Source organism: Lathamus discolor, chromosome 1, assembly GCF_037157495.1.
Source record: "Lathamus discolor isolate bLatDis1 chromosome 1, bLatDis1.hap1, whole genome shotgun sequence".
NCBI lineage: Eukaryota > Metazoa > Chordata > Aves > Psittaciformes > Psittacidae > Lathamus > Lathamus discolor.
In genome coordinates this window covers 124,116,388-124,134,481 of record NC_088884.1, presented here as the reverse complement: position 1 = coordinate 124,134,481, position 18,094 = coordinate 124,116,388, and the positions used below count along the sequence as shown (strand labels likewise).

The following is an 18,094-nucleotide window of genomic DNA, read 5'->3' as shown; positions in this document are numbered from 1 at the left end:
CAATACCACGTTAAGGACCTGATATGGCTCTTACCTATGCTTAGGTTAACTCACTGTTTCACAGGTCTCAGAGCCAGGCAAGATTATTCAAATATGTTGCAAATTATAACAAAGGGCCAGCAAAGAATAGAGTATCTGCTGTGTGCACCTACCTTTCTTTATTCCCTCCAGATAGACCTTCACAGCTGTTATGTAAGGCAGCCATTTTAAGTGACTTTCACCAATGATTTTTATTCCTTTTCCTCTTTTATTTTTGTTTAAGGAATGATGTGCACAAACATATCTTCCCTCTTAACTAAGCATGGTATTGATCACAGAATTTTCTATGCTACAGACTTATGCTCTTCATTAGCAGTCAGCCACAGAGATCCAGCATAATTATATCCAGAGATCCTTATATTCCTTAATAATTTATGCTAATTTATGTTGAATTTCACATTAAATAATATTAGCACAAACTTTGTCATGTTACAGGAAAATTAATTTCAATCCAGCACCTTGCCCACAGTCAAGAAAGTTTGTCTCAAATAGGAAGCAGAATGAGTATCATCTTCACCTTTCTAAGAGTGTTGCTGGTAAACGCATTGTAACTAGTTCCCAAAGCTGGATCTCCAGCCCAGTGGATTTTGTGTCATGTTTTGTTGACTACTTGACAGGCAAGATTTTAACGTTATGAATGAAATTCTCCATTTCAGAGATATCCTTGGCACAACCCACACTGAAAAAATCATTTGTGCTGATGAAATTGTGAAAGCATTTTTTTCTTATTGCCACGTTATTTATAAGACATACTGCTATTAAATGAGGAGTTCATTGAATATGTCATTTTCTCTACATCCGGAAAAATCTCCTAGAACTTGGAAATAACTACAGTTTTAGTGGCGTCTGATAGCACCATGAGGCATTAACTAAGATCATGGATAATGCAAAGAAATTATCTATATGGTACATTTATCATCAAGATAATCATTAAGAACACCTTTCTAATTTTCACCACTCAAGCATATGTGGTCCACAAAGGAAAAACCAACTGGAGAAATAAAATCAAACTTTGCAGTCAAAGTTAAAGCAACTCTCATTTGATTTCTACATATTCCATGTGAAACAATCCCTGACATATTGTGCTCAAAACCAACATTTTGATATCACCACAAAGAACCACCTTTCACAGAGCCTTGGAAATACACTATATGGTGTTCTTGCCCTGCGTAACTTTCTTCACCAACTACTCCAGTTGCAATATTTAGCATAGGGCAGTAGGATTTATACAGGAGCCCGTATGAATCAAAACCAACCACCTTCAAGAAAATAAAAAAATCTTGGCTCAGCTCTATGGTTGTTAAAGTAAAACTGAGGCGGGGGTGGGGGTGGGGTGTGTGTGAATAAAAAGTCAAATGTAGAGAAAAGGAAGACTTAAAATATTTTGTTTAGCAAATGGAAGGAAGATAATACTAGGAGGAGACTGAAGCAGAAAAGCGGAAAAAAAGATTACATGGAAACTTGCTCTTCCTCCCAGCCTCAGACTTTCCCAACTCCTGTTAATTATCCATGCCAGGGAGACACTGCTTCTGCTGCTGCCTGCTTTTCCTCTCAGAAATTTGAGCACTGGAATTCCATGTATCTGATAAATTATGTATCAAGGTTAAGAATACTTCTGCTTTTCTTTTTAACTATAGTAATATTTCTGCCTGAATTTTGTCTTAGAAGACCTTGGAGAAAATGTTTGCAGTTAACTTCTTGTGTAAAAACCCTGAAAAATAAACCAAACAAAAAGATAGTGGAGCAGCATTACAAAAATACACAAATTATTCACGTTTTGAACTTCACACACATAAGCTTTCTGGGAAGGAAAAAGGTAATAAATGAGCAGCAACAGTGCTGTTAAAACAACCAAAGACACCTATACAGACATTTGGGTTTTATTTTTATAAAAAAAAGGTCAGATTTATTAGTGCCAATGTATGTCCATAGTAAGGAAACAGAAACTAAGCTAATCTGAGTAGCAACTTACATCAAAGGATATCAAAATAATATTTCTTGTAAGTGAAATATAATACTTCGTTTAAACGTGATTCTTGCCAACTAGAAGTCCTTGTTATCTGTCTATGAAGCCTTTAAAGAAAAGTTGCTACAGTCAAACAGGGTCCTGATAGAACTTGGCACGTAAAGAAACAATTCCATTTTCACCCATACAATACCTCTCACTCCCCTGGAGCACTCATTCATACAATACTTACATAATGCATATACATTATGACTAAAGCCATGTCTGGCCTAAAGCACATAGAATATCTCAGTTCTAAATGTAACATATCTCTACATCAAAAGCAGGTCACTGTATTTACAGCAGATGATCTCGCTCTGCAGATGGGGCTTTAACTTGAAGATCCTTTTGTTAGTGTACACTAAGATGTCCAAGTCGTCGAAATATTTATCAAATTAGAGGTGTATCTACAGGAAGATCTGTCTGACCATGTGCGAGGATTCTAAGGCAATAGTAGTTGTTCCACAGGACTAGTGCTGCCATTGCAACCCACTCTCCGTTGGAGCAGTAAAACCTTCCTTCTCCAGATGCAGCCAGGCATAGTGAGACATTCATGATCTGCAAGCTGTTGGCTCAAAAGTCTAAAACTTCTTGGTTTAATGTTCATGGAATAGCACCATAGGAATTCACTCAATAACAAAGAAATCCTGGGTCCGTTATTTTGATTTGCTCTTTTCACCATCACAGATAACACTTACTCCCAGAGAAAAAAAAACATATCTTTGGGAAACCTCCTTCTTGGATACCACTGCAGCTTCATTTCTGTGTAGCCAAACCAGATAATTAGCTCATTCACAAAAGAGGTCCAAAGAAATAAAGCTTAGTAGTGGCTCCAAATGTACTGTTGAAAACAAATTCAGTAGAAGTTTCATATGATCCTTGACTATTTCTGTTTCTCATGGATACAGATTTTGATTCAGGACAGGTTTTCATGTTAGTCTTTCTATGTTCAGTGCAAAATAAGAGCACATCATCAGAGATAGCTTACTTAACTAGTAAACCAAACATTTCATAGATGCTTACACTGTTCAAATTTGGTCAACTAGTGATTGGTCAGCTAGTGACCGATGTAACAGTTCAGACTTCTCAGCCATTAGTAAAACAAAATACTCTAAAGATCAGTTACATTTCAGAAGTAGGATTTTCCAGTTTCAAAACACTGTTAACCTGATACGACAGATGAATTTGTAAAAAATACAGAACATTGCAGGAAGACCTTCCCATTTCTTATCTTCTTTCAAGTCCTTGTACACACCATATGCAGGATATAAAGTCAAAGCAACTAGATATAAGGACAGTATTTTGATTGTGTGACCTGAAAGAGCTTTTTTTTTTTTTTCTTCCTGGACACCATACAATTGTCAGAAGGAAGAACGGTCTGAAGGGTCACTTCCCCTGAATGCAACTGATTGAATCTGCACGCATCTATGACAAATGTCAAACCATGAACAAAAGCTCTTCTGTTCTCCCTGCATGCAAAGTCCTTTCACAAGCTTTGCAGCAACAGTCAAGTATGGAGCCTTCACATCATCATCTTGACTATTCCTCTGGTATAGCTGATTTAGTTCAGTCTCTGGTTGCCGTTTAACTGAACTCATATAAAACATCTGTGCTAATAACTGCAGTTAAAAAAAAAAAGACACACCTTTGTTCCTTTTCACTGTGCGTTCTTTCTTTCTCACTCTCCTTTTCTGGCTTAGAGGTTCTTGTGTTATTTTTTGGTGTGCACACTATCTGGATATTTTATACTTCTGTATCGTATATGAAATCCTTTCTTGTTGATTGTATCATCTGTGTGAAAGTGAAGTAAAAGAGCTTCTCCTGCTGAATAGATTTCTTCTGGTGGCTAAAATAAATGAAGAAACAAATAAATTATCTGTCCACTTTGTGTATTTATCCCCCTCATTCACTTGTTTTTTTTCTTATGGCTATTTCCCTTTTCCTGTTATGCCTTGTCATGTAATTCCATGGGTCTCATACGGTGCCACCTGACATGATCAGACAAAATACATCTATGTCATTCAGCTCTCAATTATAGGCTAGGAAATTTTGAGGCAGACTGAGGAAATGACAACCTGAACTCCTAAAAGCTGGAGGCCAGTTTAAATCACAATGTTTGAATTTTTATCTGCTGGCAGAAGTTTTGACATTCTCTGTTATTGTAACTTTTTTGCTTTTATATTAATACTCACTCTTTCAGTCTTGAGCTCTGAGCCCAAAAAGCATCTTTTCATACAACCTACATAAACATGTGATCTAACTTTCTGAATCTGATTTAACTTCTTCAATTTGTATGAAGCATCTTCACAGTTTTTTCTTATGATACAAAGAAAACAAAGCTCCTTGTTCTTTTGTCCTTCCCAGATGTCTTCTATAATTACTGCTGGAGTCACATAAGTGACTGGGCAGGACCGTACATAATATTCTAAATTTAGATAAGCAACAGACTCCAGTACCTATTTTCCATCTTATTCTTCAAAGCACTCATGATGGCTTGGTTTATTATTGAAGTACATCAATTAGAAGTACCAGCTGAACTAGCAAGCCCTTTTTCTAAATTTGACAAGGTAGAAATATATATTAATAGTGTGTTTTTTCCACTTCAGTTTTGATTGTTTTGCTTTCAATAACCTTTCTATTTAATTTTGTCTTTCCTATGTGGCCTCTGAAGCCATTCATCCATATCCTACCAGAAGCAAACCAAAACAACAACAAAACCCAACCACCACCACCCATCCACACCACAAAAGAAGAATTAATTCAGCCCAAGGCTGGGCCATTCTCCAGTTTGCTGTCCTTCTACTTGAAAAATAGTGCAACCTGCAAAGAACAGTATTGTTTTGTGTCAATTAGTAGATGCTGGGCTCAGTTGTACCATTTTGCTTAGAATGTACTGCCTAGAGTTCAGTGGTAGCACCTCTCCTGCAGCACCTTTCTTGCATCTTATAGTGTTCAAAAAATGCCCTAGAAGTATTTAAGCCAACTTACAGGTAGCTAGCCTAAATGACTGAGATGTTTGCTCCAGCACTGTGGCTGAATCAAAAAAGTGACATACTGTTAATTAAGAGCTCCTATTGACTCATGTAGAGCCTTTCAAACCTTTTATCTAGGCAAAGAGTGTATGTGTGTCTGAAAGTGCGCTTCCATTTGCACATGTATAAAGAATTGATGAGGACTCATGGGATCATTGCACCAGCTTTCACAAGGCAGGCAGCCAACATAACAATGCAAGTCTAAAAGAAGAACTAGGATACATCCTTTTCAGGATGTCACCAGGCCAATTTCCCCCATGTCTCAGAGTTAAAACAAATCAGAGTTGCATATGGAATGACAGGACTTTCTTAAGGCCCATATTAATCACATATTTTAGTAGCACTTTCTTTCCTAAAATCAGATTTAAGTAGTAGCTGAGTAGATGACTAGATATTAAAAATGCTTCCCAAGCACTGCTCCCTCTGTAAAATGTGGCTTCTTCATTCAAATTAAAAGGATTTTAACACCGGTGCATTTCTCTTTCTGCATGGGAAAATGTATGGTAGCTATTTTTGGGTTGCTGATAAACACTTCACTGTCAGCTACCTAAAGCTTAACAGAACATTACAATACTTCGGTCAAGAACTAGATAAGAATATTTATTGTTTGAAATATTTCAAGGGAATACTTGCACTATAAGCCTGCAAATTTCTATTAAAAAAAAAAACCCACCAAAACCCAAAGCAGATAATCTAGCATCTTCATTGTAAGGTACAGTTACTGAGCCTCATCCCTTCTTGACACTTTCCTTCCTCTGCCCTTTCTTACTCTTTTTGTTGTGGAAATAAAAAGCTTGGTACCTTGTCACTTACCCCAGATCCACAAAATCGACCAAGTCTCACAGCTGTCTTATCATGACCATCAAAGAGCTCCACATAATCGTAACCACAGTCTGCCTCTTCTTCAACCTCGAATGTCTGAAACATTAACTCAACTCGATAGCTGCGCTCTGCCACCAGCAGCCAGTCGCAGTCTGCCTGAACCGGATAGTTGTTATCACCAAACTGAGCATGCGAGTACAGATCTTTGGGCTTGGTTTCAGCTTTCAGCCGACCACCACACTCTAAACAGAGGAGGGGGTAGAAAAAGGGATGAAGAAGGTTATTCAGTAAGAATTAGGTTTGGGTTTTTTGATAGATGCCCGGTCTTATTCAGGCTGAGTGCATTTTTATGCATCAAGCACATCAATCTAACAAGGTATAGAGTGAAGTACTACCCAGCATGAATACAAATCCATCATTCTGAGTTTTTCCTATGTAAATTCTTTTTTACAACTAGAGGCTTGAACATATTTCAGTATTTTCAAGTGAAAGACAAAACAACAGGGAACAAAGTTATAAAGAATGGGGTAGGACATTCTTTGGGTAGGCACTTGAGAGATGTCTGTGACCAGCAAGTCAAGTGCTTCACCATACTTCTGTGGTGACATTTCCACATGGGTTAACAACACTGTTTGCAAGTGGCTGGGGAGGATCAGCTCTAGCACACATGCAGTCAGCAATCAAGTGCAAAAGTCTTGTGTTTCATAGAAGTGTTAGCTCTAGCCATCATGTAAGCACCTTGAGAACCAGCTCTATATGAAACACTACTGCCAAGCTCACTAGCTTGTTTGCTGTGTAGTTCATGGACATGAACAGGTCTTTCCTGTGCTGAGGGCCCCAGAGCTGAGCTCACTACTCCAGGTGGGACCTCAGGAGAGTGGCGTAGAGGGGGAGAATCACCTCCTTCAACCTGCTGGTCACACACCTTTTGATGCAGCCCAGCGTATGGCTGGCTTTCTGGGCTGCAAGTGCACATTGCCAGGTCATGTTGTGCTGCATCTCATCAACCAAGAGCTTCAAGTCTTTCCTGTCCTACTTTATCCCGTTAGGACGAAGTATTGGTTTTAGAAATTAAAAGTCAAATTTTCAAATCCTTAAGTACTAACTTGTAGTTTCAAAAGTTGACAACCAGCCTGTACAATGCAGCACTGCATTAGGATGCGTGGGACAAGCTGTTATGGGTCTGCACAGAACAGGGACGTGCCACACAGTACCACTTGCTTAGCCCCTGATATCAGAAGTAACCGAGCTGCACCATCCATCATACTTTCAATTGCACAGTTATGTCTGCTCTGCTGTAGGTGCGCTGTGCACATCTGACTGTAAAGAAATATGACTGATTTGTAAAATGCTATTGATCTGATAGCTTTAGGTGAAAGACTTTTTTCTGTATCAGCTAAAGAATAAAACCCCTGTCATTTCCTGACCTTTCTAGTGGTTTTTAGGCTTCTGACAAATGTAACAGCAAATCAAGCAGTATTCTCTTGACTGTTTAAGAGGCTGGACAGATGGAAAAAGCTTAAATCCACACTACCTGAACGAGTGAAACATATAATAAATTTGATTCAGCATTGCCATACCAAATTATTACAGTCATTTCAGAAGCGATGCAAGATCTTAAACTGAGCTTTATAGCAGGCACTGGTAGTTCAGACATTCAGCACTAGGGGCCACTGTAAGCCAAGCAACGTTGCGGAAATTATGTGCACACTGAAAACGTCCTAAGAAACCTATCAGTGCAATTGCAACACTGTTTTTAGTTTCAGTGATTTCTGACAAAGAGCAAAATTAACTGGTAAGTATGAAGGAGATTATATTGCTAAAATACTAAGTAAGTCTTCAATATTGTTTTTACTTATTCTTCTTTGGCCTTTCCTTTTTATCTCCACAGGAAAGTAATAGCTGTTTACACAAACCCCAGACTTCTGTTTATGTTAGAACAGGAAAGTAATGGAGGTGCATCACATGTCCCAGTGAAGTACTTCTATTACAAATACAATGAAAAACTACTGAATCTTTTACAAACTAATGGCATGAGTCGTAAGAAATACCTGATTATCTACATAAATATCTTCTTCTTATGGGACTTTGTTTCAAAATCTTTTAATAACTTACCTATATGAGAGAGGTACAGTGAGAGAGAGAGGAGAATGAAACACCTAAAATATCAGAGAATGCTTTCTGCAACCTCAGACCTTTCCTACTGTTCTTAAGGTTTCATTAGATTTAGTTGTAACATTGTCTTATCTGTTAACTCATCCCATTCCTATAAAGAAATGCTGAAATATCTTCCACTAAAGAACAAAGGGGAAGTTATTAGTAAAGCACATCCTGATTTTCTGACCTGTAGAGTGTGTTGCTTGGAAGCCTTTTCTTTGAACCGATGCATCAGAAACAAAGCGGAGAAACATTTTGTTTCCAGTAGCAATAAGAGGATCTGGTATCTTATTGCCACATAAACGTCCCAGAATTGGTGCTTTTTCACTTTCACCATCAAACACTTCCAAGTGGTCATAAGCACATTCTTGATGTTGTTCTATCTCAAATTCATTAAAGGTCTGAGTGGGGGGGAAAAAAATGCAAAAAATGACTTAATGTAGCACTGTGTTTACTGTACTTACATGGTACATATGTACTGTTAGTCTGCTTCAGAATACAAAACAGATGTAGTTAAGATGACAGATTTAACATTACTGCCCCTACAAGCCTGTAGCTTTGAGTAACATACTGATTTTGAGGAAGTGGAATAACAATTAAGACAGTGAACTTTGAGAGGGCATCATTCTTCATATAGAAAGGGATTAGAATCTTTCTAGCCAGTTAACATGCATGAAAGACTATTAAATCTAGAATGCAGCGGTCTTTCTGTTGTATTTGCTGTTTATAGGATTGTTCCAAATTTCACATAACATTTAAACCAGCAAAAAGCTGATAATTATTGGTTCCTCAGATAGTTGAGGATGGACTGAAACATCTGCAAAACATAATGCACCCTCCTTTTTTTTTTCAATCTTACCACACACCGCAACTAAAGCCTTTGAGAATGACCTTTCCACATGAATGCTTATGCATGAAAGTTATATTTTCTAACCTATTTTCTAGAGATCTATTTTTTGTTATTACAATACTAACAAGATTTCAGGCTGCATCCTTCATGCTAAGATCACATTTTTGCTAGCAAAATTATTGGACAAATTACAAAATTATGTTGTTTATTAAAAGAACTTCAGCAGAGTCTTTTTTTGCTGTCCTCAGCTCTTCCAAGAAAATTCAAATTACTGCCATAGTTTTATCACAAACTGGGGCTCACAAACTTCATTTTGAATCTGTGATGTTTCTTCCACACTTAAAAACATTTATCTTGCTGTGTTCTCAAGGATTTTAAGTCTCTCAGTGCTCATGGCAGCTTGTAAGGACAAATTCAGGTCTATTAAAAATTCTAAATTGCAAGTCCTCTGCAGCAGAGCCTGGCTAGCTTACTTTTAAAAACTTTGGAATTTATAGTTCTCAAAGTGTATGCCGTATCCTACAGAAACCATTGAAACACATACAACTAATACCTGCTTTTCAAGTACAGAAGAGTGTCTTCTGAGACTGGACTGGTATCAACAAATTTATTTCAAGGAGATTTCTAAGAGATTTCAGGTAAGACTTTTTGACAAGGGCTAAATTTCAAGAAGAAACTTAAACCTTAAAATCCATTAATTTCTTCTAATCTAAACACTGAGAAAGCAATACACATAGAAACCTTTGTGAATTTTCAGAAAAAAACCTACAATTGAAGGTGAAATTCAATATACGTTGTGTTAAACAAAATAGCATAAACCCACTAAGTATGAATGCTCCCGTAAGTAGTTATACACCTGACTGTTTAAGGAAAAAAAAAAAAAACGAAACCCAACAAACCAACCCTTTTTACGCCCCCCAAAACCACTAAAGGATCAAGAAGCAATAATTAAACTTAACAAAACTGAGCTGTCAAATACTAAGCAAGTATCTAGTATACCAAAGCAAATCTGACTTACTGAATCCCTTGTGGAATCCAGCCAGTGTGAAATGTGATGGTAATTTATATTAACAGCTGACCTAAAGGAACTATAAAGAGCTAACACAAAGTCTTTTGCCCAAAGAAATGGAATAATCAGAATAGCATTTTTGTTTTGCAAAGAGTGAAAAGTTGCATGATGCAGTGGATATAGATTAATTTCACGGGAAAGCTTGGGGGCTTATTTTAAGGGATTGAAACTGCAGAGGCAGTGAAAACAGCTGCACAGCAGTCCCTTCTGCTACTCTTAAATTATAGCCAGCCATCCTACTTTTATGATGCCAAGTACGTGTTGTCATTTATACCCAAATAAAACCTGATAGGTTAAAAAAAAAAAACAAACCAACCCACAGAAAGACAAGAGACTAACTGTAAGGGAGTTACTTAAATGTAGAACTGAGGCAAGCCAACTTGGAATCAATAGGAACACTCAAGGTGATCTAAAAGCAGCCTGCAGAACCTCATTTTCTTTTAGAGGAAAATTATATCAGTTTTGTTCACTTCTCATCAGTACAAAAAAGTCACTCTCTAGGAAACAGTTCTCATCATGAACTGCAAGACACACCCATTATTTTTAACTTTTGACTTATCACTGGATTTCCAAGTCTGCAGGAGGACAGTAGTTCTTATATTGGGTTCCACAAAGAATAGAAAGAAGTCCTAAATGTGTTGTGAGTCTAGCAGTTGATTCTAAAAATTACAAAGAGAATCAAAGGAATTTGTTCTTTTTTTTTTTAAGGAAAAGCAGATCTTAGTATGAAGTCTTTCGAAAGCTCAAAATGCCTGATAGTTCAAAATACCCAGATATGATCTCCATTTTATCTAAAAAGAGGTCAGACTAAGAGCAGGTTTGAAAGAGGAGAACTGACACAAACTTTCCTTAAAGCTGAATAAAACTGAATAGTTGCTGCCAACAGAGTTCACAGATAATTTAATAAAGTTGTTAGTATAACTGAATCACAGTCTGTCTTCCTGGGACAAATACTTTTGAATAACTACCCCACCATGACTACAGTCCCCATTTTGATTGTCTCATAAGAGGGAATGATACTCAGAAATGTTACATATAGCTTCTGGACATCCAGCCCTTGCTATCTATAGCACTCAACTGAGTAGATACGTTGGTGGCACTTACGGATAGCTGCCTGAATGGGACACTTAAGTCCGTCTCTTATAAACATCCGGCTGATTAGCTTATGAAAATCGTTCTCTCCACTACATACATTTTCGAAGCTATCTTTATCTACACGTTTCATTTAAAAATTCTGAAGTGCATGTCCATTTTTTCATAAGCTTTTTTTAATTACACAAAATGCTTAACTTTAGCCTTTCAGGAAGAGACTTTTCAATGCTTATCAGAATGAGAGCAATCACAACTAAAGATTAGTTTCTGTACTCACACCTCTCTCAAAAAACTAAGTTCAGGCTTGCAATTCATGTGGTTTGTTACCAGGAAGAAATCACTTCTCCTTGTTCAATTTGACTAAGTAAACTGTGAGGAATAAACTTAAAAACAGTGTAAAGTCCAAGAAAAAATATTTATCCATAGTGGAAGTATGATATTACATGGTATTAATATTATTCACATGGCATTTTGCTTTACTAGATTTTATAGATATTATGCACATAGAATTTAGTAGATTTGCCCTACTGGTTTGCACAGAAAAGTGGATTTCAGACTCTAAATCATGTAAGTTTTTTGGTGTTTTTTTTTTTTAATTCTATCTAGTAAAATTCTATCTAATTTTTCCAATTTCATTGTCAAAAGCAAATTCAAAAATCTTTTCTTGTAAAATAGATGATACGGTATTTCACTGAAGAAATCTAAATGCTGGAATTTTGTCGGCTGAGGTTAAAACAACTGAAAAAAGTAACATGCCCATGCTTGGCTGGCTTTGGTTTATTTCGCCAGGATGGAAGAACACTTGCTCAGAAGTAACAGTAGGAAGGCCACCTGAACTACAAACCTGTTTTTCACCCTTTAAATGGGCAGAGTATGCACATGACTCATCTTCTGCCCCGCCCCCCCCCCCCCCCCCCCCCCATCCCCCAGAATAGTTTAACCGTTTTAATTCTGCTGAACAGGAACCAGTACACAATCCCACATCAGCACTTCCTCCTCTCTAAAGCAAACACCTCTCTTCTTCAGTTTATTTACCCCAAAACATATGCAAAATCAATTTATCAGATTTTAAAATATTTAAGGCCAGCTTTTGGTGTGCCCTGAGTACTTTTCCTGAAGGAACACTGGGGCTGAACTCAAAGCAGAAAAGCCCCCTGGACAGGTCTGTACCTAGAGCTTCGTACAGAGGCCGTGTAACCTCAACAGAACTGCAAAGGTCCCTAAATTATACTAGCCTATCTTCAGGCACCAGGACTGTTCTCAGCCAGCTGGACACAAAGGTCACTTAAGTCTACCTGGACAGCTTTTATACCTGTGTTAAAATTTGGAGCCACTTTAAAATGAAAAGTCCAGATTCTTGGGTTTTGTATCTTCTTTTCCTCCTCAAAAGGAAATGCAAAATGTATGTGAAGAGGACTGTTCACAGCTTCTAATTTTGCTTATTCTATATGTTGGAGTTTGCATAAATAGCCCCTGCCACTTTTGTCAAAGCTTTATGCAAATGTTATGAATTGCAACAATGATACAGTAGAGCCTGAAAGGAGGAAAGTATTCCAGCCCTTTGCTATCCAGGGTATTTACAACCACCACAAACTTCAATTCACAGCTCTATGATATTGAGTAGCCCCGGTTGGCCAGGAATGGACAAGAGTCAGCAGGTTTTTAAAACAGTTTACCTTTGAGCTGCAAACTGATAGTAAAGTTCAGTAACAGTCATTTGAGAAGCAGATTTGGTGGAACAAAAGAGAGAAAGGAAGGGTAAGCAGATACGCACCAACTTGACCCTCTGCCCTGGGGTGGCACTGATTTCCCATGTGCACTCCTTTCTGCTGGGATACTTGTCGGGCCAGTTGGGACTCGTGATGATGCCATTGGGACTATGGATCTTCTGTTCACACTCAGCTGTGCCAACAGTGATAGTTATCAGTTAGTCTGGGGGTTTGATTCAGAGGTAGCCAGAAAATACCCTATTTTGTCAGGGAACCCATGGAACAGAAAGGATCTTTAGGAAGACACCTAAGCACTCTCTTTTGTGTGCACAATCATGTTCTTCCCCTTTGGCACACACCTTATGGAAAATAACCCACCTAACCTGGGTTAGTTTCAACTAACAAGTAACTAAACTAACCTCTTTACTGACTACTGTGAAACATACACTGTTGTTTACAGTGAGTGGTGTTTTTATATTTTTTTTTGAAAAAAATTATAAAGGAATGAACATAAGTATTAAACCATAATAAAATATTTTGCCATTCCTCCTATTCTACATACAAGTAAGTACGAAAATGCATATGAGAAATCTTGCTACTCCAGCATCAAATGGTATTTCTTGAACAATTTATTTTAATCTCTTCTCACTAATTTTCATACTGCAAATACAGAGCAATCATTCTGATTTCTAAACCACAGTTTTCAGGGACATATATACCAGTAGATAATAGCTAAGACTAAACAAGAACAGCTTAGCCATTCACTCCCTAACTGCATCACTAGAAGTGCATTTCTGGATAAATACAAACAAATAAAACTTAAAGAAGGCAAGAAAGAAACTAATTTAATTTTTGCATTTAGTTTTTTAACAATCTCAAATTCCTTTATAAACATTAGAGAATTATTCAACAGGAATCTTTTAAAGCAGACGAGCATAATTTCAACACCAGTGAAAATGCAAATGATTCACAAAGGGCATATCTTTACTCGCAAATTAAATCTGTGTTAGAATATAGCCTTGAGAAACTGCAGCAGATCACATGATATTGCACGTTTGAGTTTCATTAGCAGATAATCTAAATTCTACTTAAACCACAAATCCTACTGCTTTCTTGGAGGTAGCCACACCTTGAGACAGGTAATAGGAAGAAAGTTGCACAGGGACTTGACTGGAATTTAGATTCTCTGAATATGTCACCTAAAATAATCCCAGAAAGGGCAGATAGTTTCAACCTGACTGCAAGGAAACTAACTACTACTGATAGGAGCAAATGACAAGTTTACCAGGCTTCTCTCCAGAAACTCTATCCCAGAGTTTTATGCAGCATTTATCACAGCTTTAAATGTTCTACACTTCACAGAACTATAAAAAATAGCACTCCCTGCCAATGATCCCAAGTTTTCCAAACTGCATTCCTGTGGACCTCATACTCAGCCACACACAACTGCTGGGACAGAGGGGATGGGAGAGGGAGGGCAAAGGAGTGTTTAAGCCCAAATGTCTAAACCTCCATTACCAAGATGATTTTCCTTCCTTTCTTTTCTTTGGAAGGAGAGCTGCAGGGAGCTTTCTGAAAACAGTTGTATAATTAACTGTTCAAATACCTTACTACTCACCCTCCTTGCAGTCATGTTTGTTTTCATGTAGCACAAATCCATTTCGACACTGGCAAACATAGCTTCCTACTGTGTTGATGCACTCGTGCTGGCAGCCACCATTGTCCTTTGAACACTCATCCTTGTCTAAGAAATACACAACAAGGTTGGGTGAGCATCAAGCTAGCAGTAGGTCTCATTACCAAAAAGAGAAAAGGTCTAGCACAGTGTTTCAAGAAAAGGATAAGCTAAGGCACAGTCACTCTTCTTAATACGGCAGTTTCATGGTACCTAAGTTCTAGCCACTCATTGCTTGGCCTAAAGCCTTGCACCATGGCACAAACAGCCTGACTCATCTTTCTAGGAAATCAGGGGTAGTTTCTTCGAAAGAGGAACAAACAAGCTAAATTAAAGGAGTTAGGACAGTTAGCAGCATCTGCTCTTTCAAGTGATCTAGCTGGTAAAAAAAAAATCATAAATATCCCATCCAAAGCTTTATTTCAGTAAGCAACAGGGATGTAATCTATGGACAACACAGTTCCAACTTTATGCAAATTCCACAATTTAATGATGGTATGTCAAAAAGAACATGTAAGCCAAAAAAAGCTTCAAGCTGCATTAAGAAAAAAAGGATTTAACATAAACTTCTTTAATAAGCTGATTTTTTTTTCCCAGCAGAGTGACAGTGTGCTTTACTTTTAACGAATCTGGACAGTACAGAACATCACAAAAGGAAAGCATTTCATTGAAAAACATACAAAAGAAATTGGCACTAGTTATTTCAAGGAGATCTACAATATAGCATGCAGTTCTGTTTATTAAGATATAATCATTCAAAAGAGCTTTTTAGTGTGTTAGAAATAAAGCAGAGAGTCGGGGAGGAAATATGACCTCCATTAAACAGTTACAAATTCATTGCATGGACAGAAGCCAAACTAGATTAACAAGCTGTCATTCTAGCAAGAGGCCTCAGCTGCCACCCTTCTATGTCATTCAGCTGTTGTCATTTGAGGTGAGGCTGGCCCATTTGAAAGAGGCAGACTGCTCCTGACATATACATATACATGTGTATATGTATGCACATGTACATATCTCTCTATATATGTATAGACATAGATATAAATCCTGAAATGGAAAAATATATGCCCATATATATATACATATATACACACACAAAAAAACCCACAATTTAAAACACTGTGTCTTACAACATGTGTTATTTCAACATGAAAAAAAGGGGAGGAAAAAGAGCCTAAATTGTGGACATCCCAGAGGTCCTGCTGCTGCAGGGCTGTAATGCAGAGCGCCCACCCCCTTCTGCCTCATGTACCTTGGAAAGCAGCAGTGAGTGTTATCTCCGAACATGGTAACATGCAGTGTTTCAGACTTTAGTCAGCACAGTAAGAATTTCTATAGATTACAAGCCACTATGGATAATTTAAGTCTCTTTTCATTGTCTTACTCATGCATTTTTTCGCCTGCCTTACTTACGCTCATATTTAGTAACACGACAATGGAAGTTTACATTATAAATACATACACATCAGCTTTATCTGCCAAAGCATTTGCAACACTTGACCCGTTGACTTGCAGGTCTTTCCATAAAAATCGGCTCCTACTTATAATACATGATGATAATGTACATTTACAGATAAATTCTGCAAGTTAAACGCAAGCATCCACTGCATTTTGCCCTGGAAATCTCAAATCTGCTTGCGTTGAAAGCTTTTGAAAGCTTTCTGCAGATGTGAACAGATTTGAAGGTTAAGAAGCAGCCAAAAACATTGGTAGCTTCCAGAATCATACATCCAAAGGCTTATACTAGTTGTCATTTTATGATGAAAGAACCATGAAAGCTCCACAATACACTGTTTATGCCCCATGCAATGCAAATCCCAAACTAAGATAGTAAATCCATTTAATTTCAAACAAAAGTTACAATATTTTATCTTTGCAAAAGCAAGCACTGTCATAAATTAATTCCATGTTGCAAATGAAGAATAGTAACAAGCAAATGAGGTATTAGATACAATACAAACAAAACTCTCCAATATTTCCCCATCTAAGCATTAGTTTGTAGTTTTCTACCAAAATAGCAAACTAAATGGAAGGCAAGCTCAAAATGCATTCAAGTTAGGCTTTCGAGTACAGAGTAGGTACACAAATTCTAAATAAAAGTCCTGTCCATTTTCATCTTCAACCAAACTGTGTGAAAATAATGAAAAGTATTTTAACATCACATAAGCTTTTATTCTATAAAGTAATCTGTTAAGAGACAAGTGCATAAGCAAACAGTCCCATGTTGGACCTTCTCAGAGATACAACAATGGACAGAAGGTAGAAAGGAGAAGCTTTCTGAATTTGAACTACAATAATTGCTTGTGCATGGTTAATCAAGGATGCAACTGTTGAACAAGCCTTCATCACACTTCATAATTCAGAACAGACTTTCTGTCAAATTGATCCCCCAGTTTCAAAATTCATGAAAAAAACCAATTAGTCTGTATTAGTTATAGGAACAAATGCTTTGCCATGTAAAAACAAAGCCATTTGTTAGGCTGGCAGATGGAAATGAGTCTCCCAGTTTTGAATGGATACTTTCTTTTCTCATTTTAGTACTCAAAAGAGTGAAAGTTCCGTTCTCAACAAAATGTTAGATTGAATCATTCAGAGGACAAATAGTCGTACCTCTGAGACCCTCAGAGGCCACCAGTCTGTGAATAATACGTACTCGGCCTGAAGTGACCTGTATCAAGTCCTTGCAAGATTCAAAAACAAAAATTTTCTCTTTGCAGGCAGCTTTCTTGTCTGTGGAAAAAAATGCACCAGGATGGCACCAGAAATGAGTTTGTGCTCTAAAACAAATTTACTCAAGGCTAGAAACATTCTAGCTTTCTCGTTTTAACTGCTCAATGAATCATCACCCAAGAAAATATATGTTCCAACACACCTTTTTCCTATATTACTACAAACACAATGTATGTTTTGAATTATCATGTTTAGACTCATGCGTATTTAAAACACTGAAGTAACTCTAAAACTTATAAGTGGAAGCAGTTTAGTGACATGTTATCACTGGGTATTAATCATACCACTATACAAAGACTGATTTAAAGAAATCATTAACCTGTCTTCTCAGAAACATCACAGGGTAAAAAAATAATATATTACTGTTATCTTTTTTTCACCCTAATGTAAATTCATGGAGTCATTTTATGGTCCAAGCAGACTCCAATAGTTTACTGTCTTGTAACAGAGCAGGAGAGAGTGAAGGGAGGGCAGAAGAAAGAAAGAATAAAAACCTAATTATTGCAAATTTTTCCTTTAGAAGCCTAATATCTAATTCCAAAATAAAATATTTAGAGTTAAAAAAAAATTAATATAACATGACTCCCTTATTGCTTCTCTTTACCCAAGAAACTTGATGATAAATATACAAACGTGTCTCTGGAGATTAGAGAGATCCCTGCAATGGCTCCCAACTGAGCTTCCCTCAGAACTGTCCCACCAAATGTAAATTTTGCAGAATGTTGAATAAAAAAGTTTTTCTCACTTTCCAGTAGCACCTGTCTGGCTGTTAACACCATTTTACAGCCAAAAATGTAATTAATGTTGTCTTATAGCAACATAAATACCTTCCTAAGGGAGGTCATCTGTTGCCCTATGTCACTGTTTGCTTTCACAGTTTATCACAGTGGATTCCAATCACCCCAAAACTGCTT

At 37.3% G+C, this 18,094-nt stretch overlaps 1 protein-coding gene across 14 annotated transcripts in view; it reads right to left on the bottom strand.

The window, feature by feature from the left end:
* Positions 1 to 247: 247 nt before the first annotated feature.
* Positions 248 to 18,094, bottom strand: part of TLL1 (tolloid like 1) — a 151,035-nt gene continuing 133,188 nt past the window's right edge. For 12 of the 14 annotated variants that reach the window (XM_065694047.1, XM_065694085.1, XM_065694039.1 and 9 more), the window contains 5 exons: positions 14,394 to 14,519; positions 12,841 to 12,968; positions 8,243 to 8,456; positions 5,890 to 6,140; positions 248 to 3,890 (listed from right to left, as the gene is read on the bottom strand). In XM_065694047.1, the coding sequence (XP_065550119.1) occupies positions 3,756 to 3,890; positions 5,890 to 6,140; positions 8,243 to 8,456; positions 12,841 to 12,968; positions 14,394 to 14,519 (854 nt within the window). In that variant the 3' untranslated portion in view covers positions 248 to 3,755. The remainder of the gene's footprint in view (positions 3,891 to 5,889; positions 6,141 to 8,242; positions 8,457 to 12,840; positions 12,969 to 14,393; positions 14,520 to 18,094) is intronic. The other 2 variants (XM_065694037.1, XM_065694094.1) reach the window with 2 other exon arrangements.